This window comes from Salvia hispanica, chromosome 6, assembly GCF_023119035.1.
Source record: "Salvia hispanica cultivar TCC Black 2014 chromosome 6, UniMelb_Shisp_WGS_1.0, whole genome shotgun sequence".
NCBI lineage: Eukaryota > Viridiplantae > Streptophyta > Magnoliopsida > Lamiales > Lamiaceae > Salvia > Salvia hispanica.
This window is the reverse complement of record NC_062970.1, coordinates 5,082,580-5,106,139: the sequence shown is the minus strand read 5'-3', so window position 1 is coordinate 5,106,139 and position 23,560 is coordinate 5,082,580. Positions and strand designations below refer to the sequence as shown.

Here is a 23,560-nt window from a genome sequence, read left to right as displayed (position 1 = left end):
TTAGAGAAAGTTTGTTTGCACTGTGAATGTTCTGTTTCTTATCTACATCCCCTCGTCCTCTAGCCTACCTTCCCTCCATCCTTGTGAAATTAGTAATGGTTTTTGTCATGTACTATTAGAAGGCTAGTCTCTACAGTTGGTAATGTAGGAGAAGTCCTTAATATTACATATCTTATATCTCTGAAAATTATGACAATTATTGGCTCTTTATGCAACTCTTTTGGTTTGGACATGTTTTGTTTGCATGTGCAGTTGTTTACACTGTCATGGTCTAGTAACTCTCATCAATACATTATTTGGTAGGTTACAGGATTTCCCTCGCGGTTAGCTATCTTGACATTTATTGATTCATTTTCTTGCTTTGCAGGCCAAGTCCTCCTTCACAGTCGGTTCTGGCTGTGAGTAATGCATATGACCGTGTAAGGAAGCCCCTTGGTTTTAAGCTCGTTGCTTCATTTTCAAGCATTCAAGGCCAACAGACTGGTGAAGTCCCCTCAGACATTGACAATGACTGCTCTCTTTGGCTACCTATTTCACCTCCTGGTTACTTGGCATTGGGATGTGTTGCACATGTTGGAAGTCAACCACCTCCAAATCACATTGTTCACTGTGTTCGTTCTGATCTAGTTACGTCAACAACAGCTTTTGAATGTTTACTCAATTCTCCTGCCAATCATATATTTGAATCTGGATTTAGCATATGGCGACTAGACAACTGTCTTGGATCATTTTATTCCCATCCATCCACTGTTTGCCCTTCAAAAGACTTTTGCTTTGATCTGAATTATCTTCTCTTGTGTAACTCTAGCCAGCGGCAATCTTCATCAAATGAATCTCTCTTGGATTTTAATAGTAAAAAAGAATCAAGCCACCAGTCGAGTAACCATAGTGAAACTTCATCTGGCTGGGATGTTATAAGATCTGTTTCTAAACCAAGTGCATGTTATATATCAACACCAAACTTTGAGCGAATCTGGTGGGATAGGGGTGGCGACATTCGTCGACCATTCTCCATATGGAGACCTGTTCCTCGTCCTGGATATACCATGCTGGGTGACTGCATAACTGAAGGGTTAGATCTTTTTATATAACTTATATGTTATGTATATCATAGTGCTAGATGTATCATTTGTTACTTATTTTTGTCTTTGGTCTGCTTCTCAGCTTGGAACCTCCTCCACTTGGCATCATTTTCAAAGTTGGTGACCCTGACATTTCTGCAAAGCCCTTACATTTTACAAAAGTTGCTTATATTGGGAAGAGAGGCCCAGAGGAAGTTTTCATCTGGTACCCTGTTGCTCCTGCTGGTTATGTTTCTGTTGGATGTTTAGTAACGCTACATGATGAAGCACCCTCTCTGGAATCTGTTTGTTGCCCAATAATTGATTTGGTTAGTCAAGCTAACATACCTGAGGCGCCTCTATCAAAATCGTCAAGTTCGAAAGCACCTAATTGCTGGAGTATTTGGAAAGTTGAGAATCATGTTAGTATCAGATTTAAAAAATTGTTTAACATCCTCAGCGTTTCTGCCTAAACAGTCTATTCACTTGGAAGTATTTTTCGTTTACCTTACTTGTTTCTTTTTGCAGGCCTGCACATTTCTTGCTCGTGCTGACTTTAAAAAACCAAATACCACATTAGCTTTTGCTATTGGTGATCAAATACAGCCAAAGATAAGGGATAATGTGAACGCTGAGATGAAAATAAGATACTTTTCCCTCACTATTCTGGACAGCTTCTGTGGAATGGTAGATTAATTTCCCTTGCCATGTTAACTATTGCTTAATTTTGTTTTCCTATTTGATCTTATACTTCGTGTTTACCAGATGACTCCTTTGTTTGACGCCACAATCACCAACATCAGGCTAGTAATTCAAGGTGGTCTTGATGCAATGAGTGCATGCCTGGTTTCTAATCTTGCCGCATCAACATTCAATGTCCATTTAGAGGCATGGGAGCCATTTGTTGAGCCATTTGAAGGAATATTCAAGTAAGAATTTTTTGTTCCCATTTTATTTTACTTTTGGTCGCAGCTCAATAACTTATGTGTGAACCATCAGCAATCCTATTGCACTAATAAATCATCCTTATTGCAAGGCTCGAAACATGTGAAACCAATCTTATCCAACCAATAAGAATAGCCAAAAAATTGCGAGTTTCAGCAGCCAGTATACTGAATGTGAATCTTAGTGCTGCCAATGTCGATACCTTAGCACAAGCCACTGCTTCATGGCGAAAGCAAAGGGAGTTCGAGGAGAAAGCAATGAGATTGTATGAGGTCTGATGATTCCTATTTTCACCCCTGGACACTTTTTCATAACTTACTTTTTCTCGTGTTTCTTACTGCTGGCTTGCTTGCGCAGGAAGCTGCTGGTCCTGATGAATCTGTCAAAAAATCATCCCAGTTGGCTTTGGATGAAGATGATTTTCAGACCGTGACAGTGGAAAATAAACTTGGTTGTAATGTATATCTGAAAAAGGTGGAGGATGATTCTGATACAATTAATTTATTGCCTGACAATGATCATGCCACTTTGTGGATACCGCCTCCAAGATATTCCGACAGATTAAATGTTTCGGATGAATCAAGGGAACCTCAGTGCTATGTTGGAATTCAAATAGTTGAAGCAAAGGTTGTTGGCTTACATTGTTCACAAATTGATAACTCTATTTCTTTAAACATATGAAATTGATTTAAGTTTTCGATTGTCATGGTAATTTTCTACAGGGTTTACCCCTTGTTGATGATGGAAATAGTCATCAATATTTCTGCGCTTTGCGCTTACTCGTGGAGAATCAGGAAGCTAACTCGCAAAAGGTTTTTCCTCAAAGTGCGAGAACAAAGTGTGTTAAACCAGTAACTGATAAAGTAAATGATTTTGATGAAGGCACAGCTAAGTGGAATGAACTCTTCCTCTTTGAATTTCCTAGAAAGGTATGAATATCGAATTCTCTACAGCTAATCTTAACCATTAAAATATTTGAGGCAGAAAACCCAATGATACATAATACTCCCTCCGCCCCACTTTAGGAGTCCCGGTCACTTTTGCACAAACGGGTGTGCAAAAGTGACCGGTACTCCTAAAGTGGGGCGGAGGGAGTAACTTAAGATGAATTTCACTTCCCACTCCTCCCAAAACCCTGCCTTTGGGTTCAGGAGCTAGAAGAGTAGGCATATGAGGCTAAGAGGCAGCAGCATTGCCTTCAGTGATGCTATACTTTACATTTTAGTTTTTACATACTTAAGAATAGTGGGTTCTTTTGGTTCATGAGGAGGATTATTTTGGTGGTAATAATTGGTCTGTTTTAAAATTGTCTCTATTTGGTTACCTTCAATTACTTTAAGTTATGTATAAGTCTTGTAGGGAGTGGCTATGCTGGAGGTGGAAGTGACGAACCTTGCTGCCAAAGCCGGTAAAGGTATCAGCCAGTTCTTCTTGCAACTCCAGAAATGATTCTTTACTACTTTTTTCAATTTTGATTGACACTGTTTATGTAATCCATATATGATGGTGATGGGTTACCTTAATGTTAAACAGTGCACTTGACGTACATTACCTGTACAATTTTTTCATTTTTTTTGTGTTTTTCTTATCAATCGACCAACCCGATGTGCATTTTTTTTTTCTTTGAAGAATTGTCCACTAGAATAAACAATAATTATTTTCATGGTCTATAATTTAACGTTGATAGCATAGCCTACCGGGATTGTAGTCTTGATTATATTATGTATCACTTGAATATATCTGGGATATGCTTGTCAGACTTCCTGTTGATCTAACGCCTCCTTTTTGGTCAATACCAGGAGAGGTGGTGGGTGCATGTTTAATTTCTGTTGGACAAAGTATGGGCATGCTGAAAAAGGTTGCTTCTGTTAAAATGCTCCATCAAACACCTGATGTTCAGAGTATTACATCATATCCACTACGAAAAAAGGTTTGTGGACCGGTATCCTATCACCTTTCGGCTTAAGTTCCAAGTATATTTTCTTCACTTCTTGACTTTTTCTTTGTTCAGGGCCACAATTTCGGGGAATTGCATTCTGGTTCCAACCTTTTGGTTTCCACTTCTTTCATTGAGAAGAGCATGGTTGCTGATTTTGACAATAAACAGGGAGATACAAACGGACTAGACAGAGATATGGGTTTCTGGGTTGCACTTGGCCCAGAAGGTCCATGGGATGGCTTTCGTTCATCACTTCCTCTATCAGTGATTACCAGGAAACTAAAAGATGATTTTGTGGCTTTAGAGGTCTCTATGAAAAATGGGAAGAAGCATGCTGTTTTCAGGGGTCTTGCTATTGTGACAAATGATGCAGATATCACACTGAATATTTCAACATGCCATGCGTCAGTGATTTATGATTCTTCTAGAACTAACCGGAGCAACGTTCTCGTTGAAGAAATTTTTGAAAACCAGCAATGTCAAGCATCTGGTTGGGGTAATGATGGTGACAGTTGTCCATTGCGTTGGAGTACTAGGGATTTCTCATTCTCATCAAAAGTGAGTTTATTTATAACTATTTTAAAGGTCTTGGTGTTATTGTGCAATTAATAAGTTTTTCTTACTTTGTTCTTGCTTTCCCCGAAGGAGTTCTTTGAACCTCCTCTTCCCCCTGGGTGGAAATGGGCATCAACATGGTCTGTCGACAAATCCCAATTTGTTGATACAGATGGTTGGGCTTATGGGCCTGATTATCAGACTTTAAAATGGCCTCCAAGTTCTCCGAAGTCGGGGACAAAAAAAGCCTTTGATGCTGTTCGTCGAAGAAGATGGACCCGTACAAGGCAAGAGGTTGATGAACGGGCCATGAAAAACCAAAATTTTCTTGATATTACCATATGTCCAGGTGACTCTGCAGTTTTACCATGGAGAAGCACGTCCAAAGATTCGAACCAGTGTCTACAAATTCGTCCATCCACTGATCATTCTGAAATTTCCTATGCTTGGGGCCGTCCAGTATCACTTGAGAAGGATTCATCATCAGTCGATCATGCTTCACTTTCTCGTCAAAGTACCATGAAGTCTGCAAATAAGACCCAAACTTCTCCACTAAGGCTGGATCATTTAGAGAAGAAGGATCTTCTTTGGTGTTGCCCAGGGTCTAATGGTGGATTATTTTGGCTCTCTGTTGGCGCAGATGCATCAGTTCTACAGTCAGATCTTAATACTCCTGTTTATGATTGGAGAGTATCAGCCAGTGCTCCATTAAGGTTGGAGAACAGACTTCCTTGTTCTGCAGAATTCAAAATATGGGAAAGACTAAAAGATGGTAAAAATATAGAAAGACAGGTTGGTTCTGTATCATCACGAGGAACTGTACAGATATACTCTGCTGACATACGGAACCAAATATATATAATGTTAACTCTTCAGTGTGGCTGGGTTATGGAAAAGGTATTTCACTTTGTTTATGTGCATGAGCATGTTTCTGAATGTGCATAATACTCTTGTTTCACAAACTTATCTGATGAATTTCTTCCTTCTGTCTCTTCACGTAATATAATCAGGACCCTGTTCTTATTTTTGATATGGCAACTGCTACTCATGTTTCATCATTTTGGATGCTTCACCAGCAGAGAAAAAGGTGCAGTCTCTGAATTCTTTGATATATCTGTTTCGATATTTATATTTGCCCTTTTTTCCGTCTGCTCTTACATTTGAGAAGTTGGATTTGCCTTATTGATCCCGTAGTTCATGTGAAGAATGGTGTCAGTGGCACATATACTGATTTATTTTCTTTTTATTGGATGTTATGTTCTCTATACTCCGTGTTTGTTTGACAGCCACCAACTTCTCATATTGATGTATTTGGAGGCATCCCAGCAAGAACAAGTCCTCTCATCTAGTGATCTGTTGAAAAGTGATGTTAGATTGTCTGTTAGTTTTATTTAGAAGTCCTATGTGAAACTGAAGGCCCTGAGAACTTTTATCTTAATATTAGAAGTTATGATGTGATTTATGACCCCTATAACTTAGGTACAAGTTGTGAGTGCTTAAATGATCAAATGTATTTTTTATAAAAGACCCAAGGGATAATGTCCTGCCTTAATGAGGTTTGGTAGCTGATTTTATTAGGAATTGGTTTATCTTTAGTATAATTCCTTTGCAATTCCTTTGATACAGGAGGTTACGGGTCAGCGTTGAGCGTGACTTGGGGGGGAGTACGACTGCCCCTAAAACAATAAGGTTTTTTGTTCCCTATTGGATAAGTAATGATTCCTCCCTCCCTCTAACATATAGAGTGGTGGAAACTGAACCAATTGAAACTGGGGAGAAGGACTTTTTTTTGGGCACCAAATCTTTTAAAAGATCTTCATCGAGATATGCTTCAACCTCAATGAGTGGGGGACATGTTGATATGAAGAGAAATATCCAAGTATTGGAGGCTATTGAAGATACCAGTCCAATACCAAGTATGCTTTCTCCACAAGACTATGTTGGTCGTGGTGGTGTTATGTTGTTTTCAACACGAAATGATATGTATTTGTCCCCAAGGGTGGGCATAGCCGTTGCGCTTCGAAATTCTGTCAATTTCAGTCCTGGGGTATCACTTCTTGAACTGGAGAAAAAGGTGATATGGTGCCTATAATTCAAAGTTTCTTTTCTGTTGCATGATTATTTGTTTGACTTACATCTGTATTTTTTCATTAATTTGTCTCTTTAGCAAAGAGTTGATGTGAGGGCACTCGGTTCTGACGGAACTTACTACAAGCTTTCAGCTGCTCTGCAGATGACATCAGACAGAACAAAGGTAGAAATGGTTAAACCCAATTATGGCATTAAATGCTAGTGTTACACTTGTGGGCTATCTGCAATTTACTTTTGTGAAGTTGAATTGATTAGTTTATTCATTGATCTACTGTCTTCTTTAACAGATCTAAAGATTTCATTCTTTTTAAAAAAAATTGTGGTGGAGTGAGATAGAGCCTGATGAAGAGGGCATTCCAGCCTTCCAGCCTCTGTAGAAAAGCATATAAAAGATAAATTCTGGAGAGAAATATACTATTTGTATTAACCAGTAGAGACTCTCGTGTATATGTAGAGAGAGTAGAAACTAGGTTACAGCTTAATCCTAAGATAAGTAGTACTCGTACAAAAATAACTTGATGATTAGTCATAGCCACTTCTCTCCAACTAAAATAATCCCATGATATAATGCATAATTGGTAAAGTAAGAGAGAGATAGAAAGAAAAAGTGATTGAATTATTATTCAAATGGGTCCCATCTTATTAGTGTGAAAAAAGCTTCCTAAAATAGAAAGTATGGAAAGTTTCTATTTTTAAGAGACAGACCAAAATGGAAATAATTCTATTTTAAAAAGATGGAGGTAGTATTTGAGAAAAGTAGACAAGTAGTAGATATATGTCATTACTTTACAAAGCACCTATATATATTACAAGTGACTAAGCTTGACTAGGACACATAACCGATTTGAGATACTTACATATAACTATACAACAGCCTCCATTGAGCAAGGCTAAGAAGAATTACGAATGCATAGTTTCTCCTACAAATGGGCTGCTGTGGGATCTGTACTGTGGGCACTTCTAATTTCTCGCTAATCTACCTTGCTTAATGGGCACTTGTGTTAACCTAGGTCGTTAAATATATCTACTATATAATGTTCTGTGAATTCAATAAGATTAAGATGTATGTCCTTGATAAGGGAATTATGCTAAAGTGTGGGAAAGATGGTTTTAGTAATATGATTAACATTGAGATGCCTAATACTTTCACATTTTTCACTCTGGAGTGTATATGATAAAGAAAAAGAGTAATTCTTTATTTTTTATTCAACTGCATCCACTGTCGTAATATATTATGGTGGGTATGTTAAATTGTACTAGGATGTCTATCATCCTGTATCATTATTTTTTACCTGACAGGCCAAGTGCATATTTGGCTTGTCAAACTTCATGTAGGACGCAGATCCATAACTTTTTCCGGGGTAATTTAAGAGTTTTTTAAGACAAATAATTTTTTTATTGCAATGACAAGATACCCCATTTTTAGTTGTTTGTTTCCATCTCTATGTGAATATCTTCTGTTAAAATGTTTTATCTGCCTCACAAGTGGAAGTTAATTCTAGCGCACATCGATGATGGTTCTCTTATATCTCATGTCTTTCCTGCCTACGTGATGGAAGTCCAATGTGTCATTCCGGCCCACACGTGCCGGGGCGTATTATAATGTCTTAAATTCTGTCCCACGCCGACTTGGTGAAAATCTCATCTAATCTATATAGAGCGGATAACCCTCCCCCCTTATGAGGCCTTTTAAGGGGTTGAGCGGCCCATTTCTGATATCTTCCATATCTATGTAAATATCCCTGCCAATTTATGGGCACGTGTTAATAGTGTTCTCGCATGGAAGGATGATATTTATAATTGCAATCTTCTTCAGATTCCAAGGGTTATAAGGAGAAAACTTGTGTCTATGTGCATGAAAAAAGAGAGCTCCTATCTACTGAGTGCTTTATTTTCTAGATATATTTCATAGTTTACCTTTAACGAGACAAATCAATAATCTATGCAGGTGGTACATTTTCAGCCACATACAATGTTCATGAACAGAGTTGGGTGTAGTGTATGTGTGCAACAATGCGATACTGAGTTACTGGAATGGCTTGATCCTACTGGACCTCCCAAACATTTTGGATGGCAGTCTGAAGTGCCTGAACTGATTAAGGTGTGTAATAGTCATCCATACCCTTTATTTTTTGCTTTCCTTCCAATCTGAGTTCTAACTGTATCTATTGTTCGCTGAAGCTGCGAATGGAAGGGTACCAGTGGAGTGCACCATTCACTGTTGGATCTGAAGGTCTTATGTCTATATGGTTGAGAAGTGAACAAGGAAGTGAACACATGGCTCTTTCAGTTGAAGTAAGAGGTGGGGCAAAGACGTGCCGCTATGAAGTTATACTGCGTCGCTGCTCTTTCTCAAGTCCTTACAGGTGATTCTCAAATCTTACTTCCTTAAATCAACTTCATCTTCTAACTGTGGTTAATCAATGATTTCACTTGTATATGATGGAATTCATACAAAAGAAACTGTGTGCTTCTTTCTTGAGAGTTCAATCTCTATTGAGAGTCATGTCGGCTTAATGTGTTGTGGACTTGTGGTTATAAAGCCAATACAACCTACTTTTCAGAAGTAACACTAGTGTACTTAGGTTTTTTCTTATTTTTCTAAACTTTCGGCAAATCAGTTTTCCTATAAGCATTAAATATGACTTTGACTAAAATGATTTCCTGTCATGATTCAACTGCAAATACAATCTTACACAAATTTTGCTCTTATTGGAAAAAAAGAATTCCAGAGATATATTGTTTTTGCACTCTACTATTTTATGCTGCTTGTACTCTGTGGCCTTCTGTGGTTGCCACTTTATATTTTCAACATATTGTCACTCTTATAGAAAAGACAATGTGTTCCCTGTGGAACTTTCATGCATATTTCCTGCAAATAATTTAAAATCCACAGTGGCGGTCTCTTGTTAGAGCATGAATTTAAATGTTAATTCCTGCTACTTTAGTTTCTATATTTCTGATGCAATCCTTTTGCAGGATCGAAAACCACTCTTTCTTTCTACCAATACAATTCCGTCAGGTCAATGGTTCCAGCGACTCTTGGAGATCTTTACTTCCTAATGCTTCTGCTTCTTTTTCATGGGAAGATCTTGGTAGAGAACGATGTTTAGAACTACTGGTAGATGGAGATGATCCCTTGTCATCACAGAAGTACAACATTGATGAGATCAAAGATCATCAGCCCATCCCAGTTGCTGGAGGACCTAGGAGAAATCTAAGAGTAACCATCATCAGGGAAGAGAAGGTAAATGTGGTCAAAATCAGTGACTGGATGCCTGAAAATGAAACACCAGTTCCTCTTAACCGGAGTGCTTCATCGGTACAACAAATATGTGAAAGTAACTATCAGCTTGAGCCACCACCGTTGGTCTCAGAGAGTGAATTTCATTTCAGTCTTGATGTTGGTGAGCTTGGGTTGTCCATTGTTGACCATACACCTGAAGAGATATTATATCTGTCGCTCAAAACGTTTGTGCTGTCATATGCCACTGGACTAGGCTCGGGTATAAGTCGGTAAAATTCTCAGCCATAGCACTCCAGCTTCCTTTTGTGATATGTTCATTAGATTATTTCTGTTACTTTGTCCTTATTAGTTTTGATGAAGGATCTTCCTTTACCCTTTTTAATATTGATCACAACTTTATATGTTTCTATGCTAATTTTGGATTTTATAACTCAGGTTAAAAATGAGAATGGGGGGTATTCAGATAGATAATCACCTGCCTTTGACTCCAATGCCAGTTCTCTTTCGCACACAAAGAGTAGCGGAAGACTCTGAATATACTTTGAAGATTTCAATAACCCAACAATCTAGTGGATCCTTAGATTTGTGCATATATCCGTATATAGGTTTTCAGGTGATTATATTAAGTATAATATGTTGCATAATCTTGATTTTCCAGTGCTAAGAAACCATGGGGAAATATTCTTTCAGGGTCCGGAAAATACAGCCTTTCTGGTCAATATTCATGAGCCAATTATCTGGCGCCTTCATGGGCTGATCCAGCAAGCTAATATATCCAGAATCTTTGATTCTGAGACCAGTTCTGTTTCAGTTGATCCCATCATTCAAATTGGGTATGCATGAAGCAACATCTTGTGCAACTATTTACTCCTGTATTCGTGATGTTTTTAAAGAATAGGGTTTGATCGTACTGCTCTGTGTTTACAGTGTCCTGAACATGTCCGAAGTCCGTTTTAAAGTAACCATGGTTATGTCACCAACTCAACGGCCAGCTGGTGTCCTTGGATTTTGGGCTAGCCTTATGACTGCTCTTGGAAATACTGAAAATATGCCGGTCAGCATGACTTCCCTGTCTTCTTCTCTATCTTACATTTAATGTGATGTTAGTGAGTGCTGGTCACGAGTTCAACAACTTAGGTTTCATTTCTGAGAACTTGCATTTTTCATCTTTCAGATATATGCATTACTCCCTTTGGTCACTGTTTACTTTTTCTTTTTCTCATATGTATCTTCTTTTTCCGTAGGTGGTTTAATTTGATTTGTTTCAGAACATGGTGCTTGTACATGAATCATCTAGTTATGAGGACTCGACATTTATGATTTGTTAAATTGGAGATAATCTTTCAAATTTTCATATAGAAGTGATATTAATTGTAGTGTCTTTGATATTTGCTTTAATCAGGTCCGGGTAAATCAGAGATTTCAGGAAAATGTTTCGATGAGACACAGTGTTCTAGTCAGTAATGTTGTCTCAAATATCACAAAGGATGTACTAAGTCAGCCACTGCAGCTTCTTTCTGGGGTTGATATTTTGGGAAATGCAAGTAGTGCACTTGGACATATGAGCAAAGGGGTTGCTGCCTTATCAATGGATAAGAAGTTCATACAAAGTCGTCAAAGACAGGTGTGAACTAGTTATGCCTATTTGCTGTGACTCTGAGCTCTAGATCATTATTTTTTTAATAAAGTTACTCTTGACCAGAATGGGTAAATACCATTTAACATTCCAACGATTGTGACTTTTTCATTTTGTGTCTCAGTGTAAGCATGTTAACAAATAAAGCTCTAACTTTTTAAACAGGTTCATAAAAAGGTTCTGGCTACCTGAATCGGGCCTGCTTTGCCTAGCCGGCAAGTAGGAATTGCACTTTCGGATGTAAAAAACTGTCATTTCACATATTTTCTCTGTTATTTCACAAAACAAAAAGATATGAATTTAACCCTTCAAAAATGCATGAATTCAATAATCAAATGTCGCTTTGCTTTTTTTTTTTAGATTCCATGTTTGCCAACTTGGAAAAAATGACCTAATTATAGACATAAAAGTGCCAACTAGACAAAACAGGCCTAATTTGGGTTACCAAAGTACAATTGTTAAAAAAAATGAAAAGGTTGGGATCTGATTTGTTAATATGCTTACATTTGAGTGGTAAATGGTATTACCCTTTAAAGAATGCAACAGAGGTTGACTAATTTCTTATTGAACACTGATCCTCGTTTGGCATTTTGTCTTCTGTTGTATGCACATAAATAATTTGTGTTAAGTATTGTTCTTCAAATTATACATTCTTTATCTTGCAGGATAACAAAGGTGTGGAGGACATTGGCGATGTCATAAGAGATGGTGGTGGGGCTTTAGCTAAAGGCATATTCCGTGGAGTCACTGGCATTTTAACGAAGCCTCTTGAAGGAGCAAAAGCATCTGGTGTTGAAGGCTTTGTACAGGGTGTCGGAAAAGGAATAATAGGTGCTGCAGCGCAACCTGTCAGTGGTGTTTTAGATCTTTTGTCCAAAACTACAGAAGGCGCAAATGCAATGAGAATGAAGATTGCAGCAGCCATTGCTTCTGAAGATCAGCTACTACGCCGAAGACTACCCCGGGCTATTGGTGGTGATAATTTGCTCAGGCCTTATGATGAGTACAAAGCAAAGGGCCAGGTACATTCTCTTCTACTCAAATGATTTATGACATTTTCGATTTGGTGCTGCTTTTTGGCATGTTTGCTGCATCAACTGGCAACTTAAAAATTCTTTATCAAGATAAGATGGATGATTTGTGGTATTATGTGAGCATTTTTGGTTTAATCAATAACTGGGCTGAAACACGTCGGACTTGCCAGAATTACTTTTTAGTCAATATTCTGACCAGGATCGGTTAAATGGGGTTTTTATGGTTCGTACTGTGCCTGACTATCCCCTCCATTTTTCACAGTGCTCACCTAAGTCAAATTTTTTTTCTTTCCCTTGTTTCACTTTCAAACTGTACATCTATGAATTTATGATATATTATCTAACTTTTGAGCGGATATAAACCCAAGATACTATCTCTATTGCCAATTATAGGTCAGCCTAAATATTTTACCAGAGAAGGTTGAAATGCTAATGCCTACCTTTTTTGTGTATGGTATTCGGTAAATAACTATGTCAATTTTGCGTTGCTGAATTCTATTGCAAGTTCCGCTTCTAAGCTCCCTCTGTTTCTTACTTTGGTAAGTGTGACTATATGATTCTTTTTCATGATGAAGGCGATACTGCAATTAGCGGAATCTGGATCGTTTTTGGTTGACATGTTCAAGGTCCGTGGGAAATTTGCTTTGACAGACGCCTACGAGGACCACTTTGCACTTCCGAAAGGCAGAATTGTTATGGTCACTCACCGAAGAGTTATACTGCTTCAAGTTAGTTCGATTCTGTCAATCTGCATGTTTTTTGTCGCGTAAACCATGTTTCTGACTGTTTTGTTGTGCTGTTTCAGCAACCATCCAACCTTATTCAACAGAAAAAATTCAACCCAGCCAGAGATCCATGCTCGGTGATCTGGGACGTGGCATGGGACAACTTAGTGACAATGGAACTGACTCATGGGAAGAAAGATCATCCCATTGCTCCACCATCACGCGTTCTTCTGTATCTGCATAGCAAATCTGCTGACACAAGGGATCAACACCGAATTATAAAGTGCAATCGTGATTCTAATCAAGCATTCGAGGTTTATTCTGCAATCGAGCTAGCAAGATCAACCTACTTGCCAGACCTGTCAACGGTTTGATTTCATTTCCAACCACTTCTTCTTTTCAATTGATACAAATAGAGAATGTATGAAGATGATTCTCATTAGAGGTAGTCTTGTGTTAGACGTCTGGGTCAAGATCCATCCGGTACATAGCCATATCCCAATCTAAACACAACCAAACACTAACAAATTACAAATATGCACTGGATATGAGCTTGATTCCGGATATGGGTACCTGTCCCATCAGACAGTCAGACACGCGTTTTTGTTATCTCACAATGCACCACTATAGCGTTCTCTGCTTGAGAGTATGTTTCTAAGCATGTATTTTTCTTCTTACACACAATTCAATCTTTTTCAGTTTTCAAAGAAAAGCAAGGTGACGAGACCCTACGCTCCAACAGTCGAACATCCAAATCTTAAAGGAGGGGGGTACATAATGTCACCACAGATGCCTTCACCCGTATCCTCATATTCATCTCTCGGATCACTGAACAGTGACTGATACAACAAAAGTAGCTCATCTACACATTCTTGATAGGCGAAGCGGAGCTGACAGAGAATTCAGTATTAAGATGAGTCGCCTTACAGCTTGGTGATGAGTGGAACCCCGCCGTGCTCCTATATAGAGACGATCACAAATTTTAAAGCATGCAACGGTGAAAATACGCTCGACGGAAGAAGAGGGTTCTCAATCAGCAGCCAATGCTTCCTGAGGTGAGCGAGGATACAAATAATGCACATACAGAGCGCAGTCTTGCTTTTGTAAGAGAATGAACGTTATTTCAGTCACATATCAATAGTTTCATGTATTTTTATTATAGAATCATATTACGTATATATATATATACATACATATTTGTTTTTCTCCTTTTTTCAATAGATACTATACAAGATAGTGCTGCCCTTGTATATTTAGCGCTTAACGGAAGAAGGCACTGTATCATCTTTATTTTGAGTACATTGTTTCCCACTTTCTACACCAATTAACTGTGTTTTCTTTTATATTATCATTACGAAATAGTATGTCATTTTATTTTGCATGTCAGTACATTTTCAGTCTTTGAAAAGCAAAATCTACTGACAAAACACAAATAATCATGTGCGGATAGAGGTTCATTTGTTATCAGGAGGTTTCAATTGTCCTGAATAAAATAAAAAGTTCTAACATTTGTATTATAGTGATGCTAAAGATCCGCATTATAATGTGCACACACCACTAAAAATAAAATATACATAATTTTTTAGAAAATATTTGATTATGTTTTATTTCAATTTTGTAAATTCGATTATACATTACCACAATCAAAATAGATTAATAAAATAGTACTCATTTTTTTCTCTCTAATTTTGGTGGAAAGAATGATGAAAATTTAATTAAAAGTCATAAGTATCAAAAAAGTATTTGAAAATTAATTATAATTATTATTTTTATGAATATTTATTAAAATAATCATTGTTACTATTTTCTTCTCCAAAAAACATTAAAGAGTAGTAAATGTCAGATCATTGTATCAAATACTGACAAATCTTAATTTCAATGATATCGAATAAACTTGTTTCTTGATTTTCATCTGGTCCATATGGAATGCAATATTCAATAGTACTACTAATTAACCAAATATAGTAGTATAAAAATCATCATTTCTCTATCTCTTACTTACCTAATTATACCTCCAATCAGACTATAAAACTCAGTAATTGTTTCCCCAAAAAAACACCAACACATTTTTTCAAACTACACATCAAAACACAATGGTTTCTCCAATTTATTCCTTTCTCTATACTTTCATTTCCCTAACATCACTCCTCTCAAACTCATATGCCCATTCACCACCAAATTTGATCAACGATATTTGCTCTCAAACACTAAATTCATCACAATGTTTGGAATATCTAAATCAACTCTATAAAAACGGTGATACTCTACAAACTCTCACTCAAAAAACAGTCCCAACCACCACAAATTTCTTGTTTCTAATCTACGATGAAATTCATGTACGCGAAATAGAAACAATCAACGATCCAACTTTGAACCAAATTTACAAGAAATGTGGAGCGGCATATACTGCAGCAACAAACTCTCTTGATCAAGCAAATCAATCCTTCCAATCTGGTGATTATCAAAAATTTCTGAATTCAGCATCCAATGCTTTGAATCAAGCTCAATCTTGTGCAACATTTTTTGAGAAGGGCTCTGAGCCATCTGATTTCAATAGCCTCGATCTACAAGGTCAAAATGTTTGCAGCATAGTTTTGGTTATGTCCAAGCAGTTATTGGCTGGAAAAGTTTGAGTTTATATTTTTAGTTTGGTAATAAAAGAGTGTTATGTTAGTTTATAATGTTGAATGACAACATGTTGCTTCTACTTTGTGAATTGTGAATCTTCATTTTCAATATATAAACTGCATCATAATTTTTTCTATGTCGATGTTTTCACCAATATATATACGGACTATTAGAAAATTGACAACGAAGTGTGATTTTTTTTATTGACATTGTTTTATTTATGTAATAAAATGTTGATTTGCTTGATATTTTTTTCTATGCAATGCAATGGCTTTGTATATCTATGTTTATAATTTCTACCAGTTTTTCAAATTTGTTATATATATATTTTTAAAAATACTAATTTTATACTTACTTTTAAAAATATAATCAAATTTATACAAATATATTGATGGTGATAGATCAATATCCAAAGTATTGAAGAATAAAAAGCTTGCCGTTTATTGTCAAGGAAAATACTATTTATTGTTCGCTTTGAAGGACTTTTAGTTTTTTATAGTGTTAATGGCGCAACATTTAAATTTTTTCTAATAATATCACCAATACTTGTTGCAGTGGAAATCAGAGAAAATCAAACACTTCAGATATTGCAATAACATCTATTAATCTTTTTTACTTAAAGAGAGCATTATTTGAGTTTGGGAAAATAAGTTTTACCACAAAATACCAATAATCCAATCAAAATGTTTGAGTCCATACTATCAAATAAAAAAATATAGCAATGCAGAAACACAATTCCAGTTATCAAAATCAGAAAATCCCTAGAATTAAATGAGAAGTTTGACTACCATATACAATACTTGAAATTAATACCCTATAACTTTATTTAATAATTATTAAAATTTAAAATATAATTCATTTAACATTATTTCAACCACTAAATCTCCTAAATTCATTCACTAAATATATAAGAATTGACATTAATATCTTATAACTTTATTTAATAATTATTTAAATTTAAAATATAATCCATTTAACATTATTTCAACCACTAAATCTTTTAAATTCATTCACTAAATATATAAGAATTGGCATAATACCCTATAAATTTATTTAATAATTATTTAAATTTAAAATATAATCCATTTAACATTATTTCTACCACTAAATCTCCTAAACTCTTTCACTAAATAATCATCTTAATTTTCGTATCTAACAAAATGCCTCAAATCGATGAGACAAGGGGGAGTTTAGTTATTTGGGCCTAACTAATTAAAAAGTAAAGCCCACTAACGCAGACTAAAATTTGGGCCTTAGAAACCCTACCCGCTACCCCTCCCCACCCCCTTACCCAAATCACGAACTAGTTTACTCCCTTCTGAATCATCATCAACACCTCCACCGCCCCACCCCCAAAAAATCTCCGCTCCGCAGCCTTCTGTTACTAGTCAATCGAATTCGGTTCACTTTCCTGTTTTCGAACTTACTGCGATTTCGTATCACTTTTCCGCCAGCCATGTCGGAATCGGCCACCACGCATCCGACGCAGGGTCCGATAGCTTATCCAATTACGCTTTGTTGCTGAATTCGATTTGTTTTTTCCTTTTGCTGATTGATTTGTGCATTTTGTAGATATCGCGGATGATATCAAGGCTCTGCAACTCGATTCAGCTGGTATGTTACGTTTTTTTTTGAAAAAATATTTGTTCCTTTTTCTGGATAGTTGTTCTAGCATACGATCTGTCTGTGTATTCAATTTCTGTAACTTGCTTTATGATGCGTATGACGAACTGTTCTTGTTGCTGTTATTAATTTGTAAAGGTAACACTCATGATGCCGTGTTTTTTTGTGAATTCTGGTTGGATGTTAGCAGAGGATACTGTGATGGCTAACACAGAAGACTGGAAGCATGATATAATTGTAAATCCCGATACCAGCGGAGGTAGATAGTGACGAACATGATTTTGTGGTGTGAAGAATACTGTTAAAATTAATGAGTTATTTGCTTGCTAACGAATCTATTATTTTAAATATATGTGGCTTAATAACAACCTTCTTTGATACTCTTTTTGGTAACTGGTTTTGGCATGCAAATTATGTGTGTAACTTGAGTTTACTTTTTGTTTTCTCTATTGGGGCTCATTGGTGATTGCTAGCAGAGGATGCTGTGATGGCGAATACAGAAGCTGGGAAGCCTGATACATCTGTAAATCATGACAAGACGGATGTAGGTATGAATTAACAAGTCCCAAGTGAGCTATGTGGACCTAGGGTAGTTTGATATACATCAATCTTGTTGGTGTCTTACTATCTCTCGCTTTATGTTGCTCAATTTTTGTTGATTGCTGCAGACGATGCTGTGATGGCTACTTCAGAAGATGGGAAGCATGATACAACAGATGGAGGTAGGTGGACCTGCTAGTATATAATTGGTTGTATTCAGGCTAAGTTATGTGCACAGTCCCTATCTGATTAGCTTACATACTTAAAGATTCTGTAAGTGCATTTTTTTGGCACACATGGTATTATTTCCTACAGCTCTTTAGTTCAGCCTATGTCGAATTAAGACTAGTCATGGTAGTTTGTTGATAATTCGTAAGTTATTGCATGTTGTAATGTATTTCTGTATTCCACTAATTTATGTTTTTATCCCACCTACCTCAAAAATTGTGTACTGCTAATATCATATGAATTAATCTCCTCTGTCCTCATGAACTTGTTACTTAATGCTTTTATTTATGGATTTTTTCCACTTTCTTTTATCCAGTGAAAGAGAAGGAAAGCATTCCTTTGGATGATGTCGAGGATGTGGATGAGCAGACAAAGAGACACTTGAATGTTGTATTCATTGGTCATGTTGGTAAGGGGATTTCCTTAAAAGTCGCAATTTATAATCCTTTCCCCCATAACTGAATGCTATTGTATCGAGTTCTACTTTTCAAGAAAGAAAAATCAAGTTTACATCTAAAATGCATCCGTGCGTCATACTTAAATGTAAGTATTCTGGTTGATTAAAACTATTTTAGGGAAAATAACACTGATGATGTATCTGTAGTTCCTTGTAGATATATAATGTATGGTCAGAACTATAATACTCCCTTAAGTAATTGGGTTGTCCTGTCAGTTCTGTAAACTTGGCGTTCTTTGTGGACATCCTTCTATGATAAGGAGTTTTCCATTGGTTTCCACTAATCTTCACAAGAGATTATTCAGTATATATTCATTATTTTTTAACTTTAATTTCCCATGAGCTATATCAATAACGTGTTGTATGGGAAAACTGGATGCTTGTTTTCCTCTTTTCCTAGATTGAGCATTTGAAACAAAAAATAAAATATTAAAGTAAGGATAAAGAATCTGAATATGAAAGTTCATGTAGATCCACTTTAGATATCATGTGGCAGTATCTTATTAGAAGTCTTATTTTTTCTGCAGATGCTGGGAAGTCCACAATTGGAGGGCAAATTCTTTATCTTAGTGGGCAAGTTGATGAACGCACAATACAAAAGTATGAGAAAGAAGCTAAGGACAAAAGTAGGGAGAGTTGGTAAGTAACTTCAGTCGAATCGATTTAAACCAGTGCATTGTCTCACGTATGTGCTTGCATTTTGTTTTGATGCCGAGAGATGTCACTCGTGAATCCTTTTGATAAAAAATGCATGTGTATTATTTGTGTTACCATTTTTTCTGGTCATGGACATTGATGGTTTCACTCAAACTTGTTTGGTCATTCGCTACTAAGCATTTTGTTGTAAACGTATCAGGTATATGGCATATATCATGGACACAAACGAAGAAGAGAGGGTTAAGGTATGTATCTGTGGTTTAGGCTGTTTTAGACTATTCCACTTATCCTTGCAGCCATGTATTTTTTAAAATAACTCATCTGCTGAGCACATGCATAATTTTTTCCCAATATATAGGGGAAAACTGTTGAAGTCGGGAGAGCTCACTTTGAGACAGAAACCACAAGGTTTACAATATTGGATGCCCCGGTAACTCCTAAAGTCTCATAATTATTACTCTTTTTCTTAAAAAATGTGAAATATCTAGATGATATTGACACAAGCAATGATCAATCATATATGTTACATCTCTTTGGTGTTACCTATCGTTTGAAATTGATTTGTTCAGAAATAGGGCCTTTTTATGCTGATAATGGATAGTGATACCTATAAATTCAGTGAACAAGTTGGAATTATACATACTGTTCAAATTGGTTTTGATGAAATATCTTAATTTTTTCTTCTTACCGCCAACTTTAGATAAAGCTATTTCTCCATTTCATTCGTTATTGCACAGTAAAGCAACATTGTATTATGTTTTTTGCTTGGAAGTACATTATTAGCTATTGGATCAATTTGGAAGGCAGCCCTTTGTTTCTGGTATATTCTACTGCCTCAGCAAGAGGTCTTTTAACTTTTAATTTCCAGGGACACAAAAGCTATGTGCCGAACATGATCAGCGGAGCATCTCAAGCAGATATAGGTGTACTAGTAAGTAGTGCTTCATCATTTTGTTGTTATACTAGATGGTATTTGTGATTCTGTGTAGTCTCTATTACTGATACATGTCGTCTCATCTACACTCCTAGGTGATTTCAGCTCGAAAGGGAGAATTTGAAACTGGTTATGAGAGAGGTGGACAGACACGTGAACATGTCCAGCTAGCAAAAACCTTGGGAGTTTCTAAGCTTCTTGTCGTTGTCAACAAAATGGACGAGCCTACTGTGAAGTGGTCCAAAGAGAGGTGATTTATTGGTTTTGATGATTCTCTTGTTTGTCAGATATTATTCTTGTATGCAATTTTCTTATGTATTTTATCTTTCAGATTTGATGAGATTGAGTCAAAAATGTCTCTATTTTTGAAATCCTCAGGTTATAATGTGAAAAAAGGTAATTTTCCTTTGAAAGTTTATGTGGTTTCAAGTGTGCTTCTCATTTGCAATTTTTGTTTCTCCACTTAATTTACGATTGTTTGGGTAAAATATAATTTTGCAGATGTTCAGTTTCTCCCAATATCTGGTCTTATGGGCACAAATATGAAGACTAGAATGGGCAAAGATATATGTCCATGGTGGAACGGTACATGTCTTTTTGAAGCTCTTGATGCTATTGAAATTCCACCACGTGATCCCAAAGGTCCTTTCAGGTGAAATAGGAGTTTTTGTTACTCTCCACTCACTTTCTTATTGCACACAACTTGACCTTTAAATCTAGATGAACTGGTACTTTTGTTTATAACTTTATATAAGCTTTCTTCTTTGGCAGAATGCCTATTATCGACAAATTTAAGGACATGGGAACTGTTGTCATGGGGAAAATAGAATCTGGGACCGTCCGTGATGGGGACACTATGGTAGTCATGCCTAATAAGGTGCCTTTTCAAATGCATATCTTCATGTTCTGGTACATAAGATATACTCCATCTGGCCACAAGAAGTACACAACATTTACTATGTTTGGTGTCCACGAGAAGTATGCAAGTTTCCTTTTTCGGATATGATCCCACACTCTACTTAATATTTTGACATTATAAACTTCTTAAACCAAACTTTTTCCACAATGGGACCCATAGTTATGCTCTACCAATCATTTTCTTGAAACCTATGCCCATCAAATGCTGCGTACTATTTGTGTAAGGAGGGAGTATGATAATTTTCTTTAGTTTGTAGCTATTAGCTAACATTATAATATATTGTGCCAGGTACAAGTTAAAGTTCTTGCCATTTTCTGTGATGAAAATAGAGTGAGGCGTGCTGGACCTGGTGAAAACTTGCGTGTCAGGTTGTCGGGGATTGAAGAAGAGGATATTATCGGCGGGTTTGTTTTAAGTAGCGTTGGTGAGTTTCTTGGTCTGGCTTTCTGTCATTCTCTTCCTTTTCAGTCTTGTTTGTATCAGGTGTTCTTTTTCTTCACCAAGCACCAATATCCTAATCTAATTTTGATTGGTTTAGACATCTGGATTCAGACCTGCAGCTAGCTTATTCTACAGTGAAGAATCGATTTTATGGATATAAATTTATGCTTGAATGCAATTATCACATTTACAAGAGTTTGATTGTATTGATTAATTAAAGCAATGAAGTTCGGTGTTGATCTGTGCTTAGGTTATACTAAACATTGTATGCTTTTGCAGCAAGACCAGTAGCTGCTGTATCAGAGTTTCTTGCCCAGCTGTCAATTTTGGAGTTACTCGACAATGTAAAGCTTAAAATTTATTCATTCGGTTCTCTTATTTCCGTTTTTTGTTTTCATGATCTTTGTTGTTAACTGTACTTGCTGTCCCTTCCATCCTCAGGCAATTTTTTGTGCTGGGTACAAGGCTGTTCTACACATCCATTCTGTTGTGGAAGAATGTGAGATTGTTGAGTTGACACAGCAAATTGATCCAAAAACCAGAAAACGTTTGAAAAAGAAACCACTTTTTGTTAAAAAAGGTGCTGTTGTGGAATGCCGCGTTCAGGTATTACATTTGCAACTCGGGTTACTAATTATATCCATGTGTCTTTTTCTGGCATATACTTAATTCGCACAATATAGAATTTATATTATCTTGTTATTTGTAGTGACTATAAAATACAAGCTTTTGAGTAAAAGTCACTTTAAATATGGTTACTGCTGTCCTAGATTTTGTCCTTTTCCCAAATGAAAAACCTGAGCTACTGTATTATTGATGCTAGTGAAGAATCTGTAACTGTTTTTGCTCAGTAGTTGTCATATGCATCTGTATTTTGACGATTATAACTAATTGACAAGATAATCTCCTAAAATATTTATGTTTTAGCTTTATGGATGACATCTGTGTATTCACTACCAAAATCTTCTTTTGATTCATTCTCTGTATAGGTGAACAACATGATTTGCATTGAGAAGTACTCGGACTTTCCACAGCTTGGGCGGTTTACTCTCCGCACTGAAGGTTAGTGTGGCATTATGTACTGCTTCTACTGGATTGGAACTGTTTCTCCAAGAAAATTATAAGTTACAACTCTTAACAATTTTTCACAGGGAAAACTGTTGCTGTGGGAAAAGTAACTGGGCTGACTTCAAGTGAGAGCGCTTAAAAATTTTGTCGTGAGAGGTGGTTATTTCTGACTTGTTAAATGTCATATTACACTGCAGCTTCATGTTTGCTGATACTTGCAGCTCCGACACCTTCCGTTGTCAACAAACCATTCATATTTTGAATTATGAAAGTGTATTTGGGACATTCTTGTTAGCTCAAGAGGACTGGCTATGTGGCTAGATTGATTTTTTGACTTACAACTAGACTATTTAAAAGGCCATTATTAGATATTCATTCATGAGCTGTAGTGACACTCTTGCTTAAATACGATACCTTGGTGTGCATGAAAATGCTAATCGTAATATTTTGCAAAACATAACTATTTTCTTTTTCTTTCTTTCTGGTTAGCTGGCTGATTTCTGAGCTTTCTGGTGAAAAGAGGCAACATGACAGCACCTGGTTCTAGTATCGTCTCCTTCAAATGAATTTGAGGGTGATTGGAATGAGATTGGTTAGGTGCTCTTTTCGGTGGTTTGTTATTATTTTGGTTGAGAGTGTAAGATGTGGCTCAGTTGTAAGTTTGTGCGGTTCTTATTTATCCTAGAGTCCTCTTCATAGACAGTTTCGATATATACAGATTATGTGGTCGCATTTATTATGAACTTGCTCCATGTTTCCTCAACAATTCACTTTCATTTATTATACATATAGCCTCTTTTGGGCTTTGCTCAAAATTGGCCTCAGATGTTTA

General features: G+C 36.5%; 2 protein-coding genes across 8 annotated transcripts in view; both read left to right on the top strand.

The window, feature by feature from the left end:
- Positions 1–14,557, top strand: part of LOC125194160 — a 36,488-nt gene extending 21,931 nt beyond the window's left edge. For both annotated transcript variants that reach the window (XM_048092225.1, XM_048092226.1), the window contains 25 exons: positions 368–1,072; positions 1,165–1,483; positions 1,590–1,748; positions 1,827–1,990; positions 2,098–2,278; positions 2,364–2,633; positions 2,729–2,935; positions 3,366–3,420; positions 3,806–3,936; positions 4,018–4,503; positions 4,591–5,397; positions 5,511–5,587; positions 6,127–6,574; positions 6,668–6,754; positions 8,540–8,692; positions 8,773–8,957; positions 9,571–10,107; positions 10,274–10,451; positions 10,529–10,671; positions 10,766–10,892; positions 11,241–11,462; positions 12,140–12,496; positions 13,084–13,236; positions 13,314–13,601; positions 13,933–14,557. In XM_048092225.1, coding sequence (XP_047948182.1) covers positions 368–1,072; positions 1,165–1,483; positions 1,590–1,748; positions 1,827–1,990; positions 2,098–2,278; positions 2,364–2,633; positions 2,729–2,935; positions 3,366–3,420; positions 3,806–3,936; positions 4,018–4,503; positions 4,591–5,397; positions 5,511–5,587; positions 6,127–6,574; positions 6,668–6,754; positions 8,540–8,692; positions 8,773–8,957; positions 9,571–10,107; positions 10,274–10,451; positions 10,529–10,671; positions 10,766–10,892; positions 11,241–11,462; positions 12,140–12,496; positions 13,084–13,236; positions 13,314–13,601; positions 13,933–14,076 — 6,583 coding nt within the window. In that variant the 3' untranslated portion in view covers positions 14,077–14,557. The remainder of the gene's footprint in view (positions 1–367; positions 1,073–1,164; positions 1,484–1,589; positions 1,749–1,826; positions 1,991–2,097; positions 2,279–2,363; positions 2,634–2,728; positions 2,936–3,365; positions 3,421–3,805; positions 3,937–4,017; positions 4,504–4,590; positions 5,398–5,510; positions 5,588–6,126; positions 6,575–6,667; positions 6,755–8,539; positions 8,693–8,772; positions 8,958–9,570; positions 10,108–10,273; positions 10,452–10,528; positions 10,672–10,765; positions 10,893–11,240; positions 11,463–12,139; positions 12,497–13,083; positions 13,237–13,313; positions 13,602–13,932) is intronic.
- Positions 14,558–17,171: 2,614 nt separating this feature from the next.
- LOC125194206 (eukaryotic peptide chain release factor GTP-binding subunit ERF3A) lies at positions 17,172–23,560 on the top strand. Of its 6 annotated transcripts, none has more exons than XM_048092292.1 (20): positions 17,172–17,351; positions 17,434–17,475; positions 17,675–17,743; positions 17,958–18,032; positions 18,153–18,206; positions 18,569–18,661; positions 19,237–19,348; positions 19,566–19,611; positions 19,725–19,796; positions 20,235–20,297; positions 20,396–20,550; positions 20,632–20,696; positions 20,802–20,952; positions 21,072–21,177; positions 21,508–21,643; positions 21,940–22,004; positions 22,102–22,266; positions 22,650–22,722; positions 22,812–22,884; positions 23,218–23,560. In XM_048092292.1, exons 1-19 carry the CDS (start codon positions 17,318–17,320, stop codon positions 22,865–22,867), a joined length of 1,632 nt encoding a protein of 543 aa, XP_047948249.1. In that variant the 5' UTR covers positions 17,172–17,317; the 3' UTR covers positions 22,868–22,884; positions 23,218–23,560. The 6 variants fall into 6 exon arrangements, with proteins under 6 accessions (XP_047948249.1, XP_047948248.1, XP_047948247.1 ...); XM_048092291.1 differs by having other exon boundaries at positions 17,672–17,743; positions 17,961–18,032; XM_048092290.1 differs by having other exon boundaries at positions 17,672–17,743.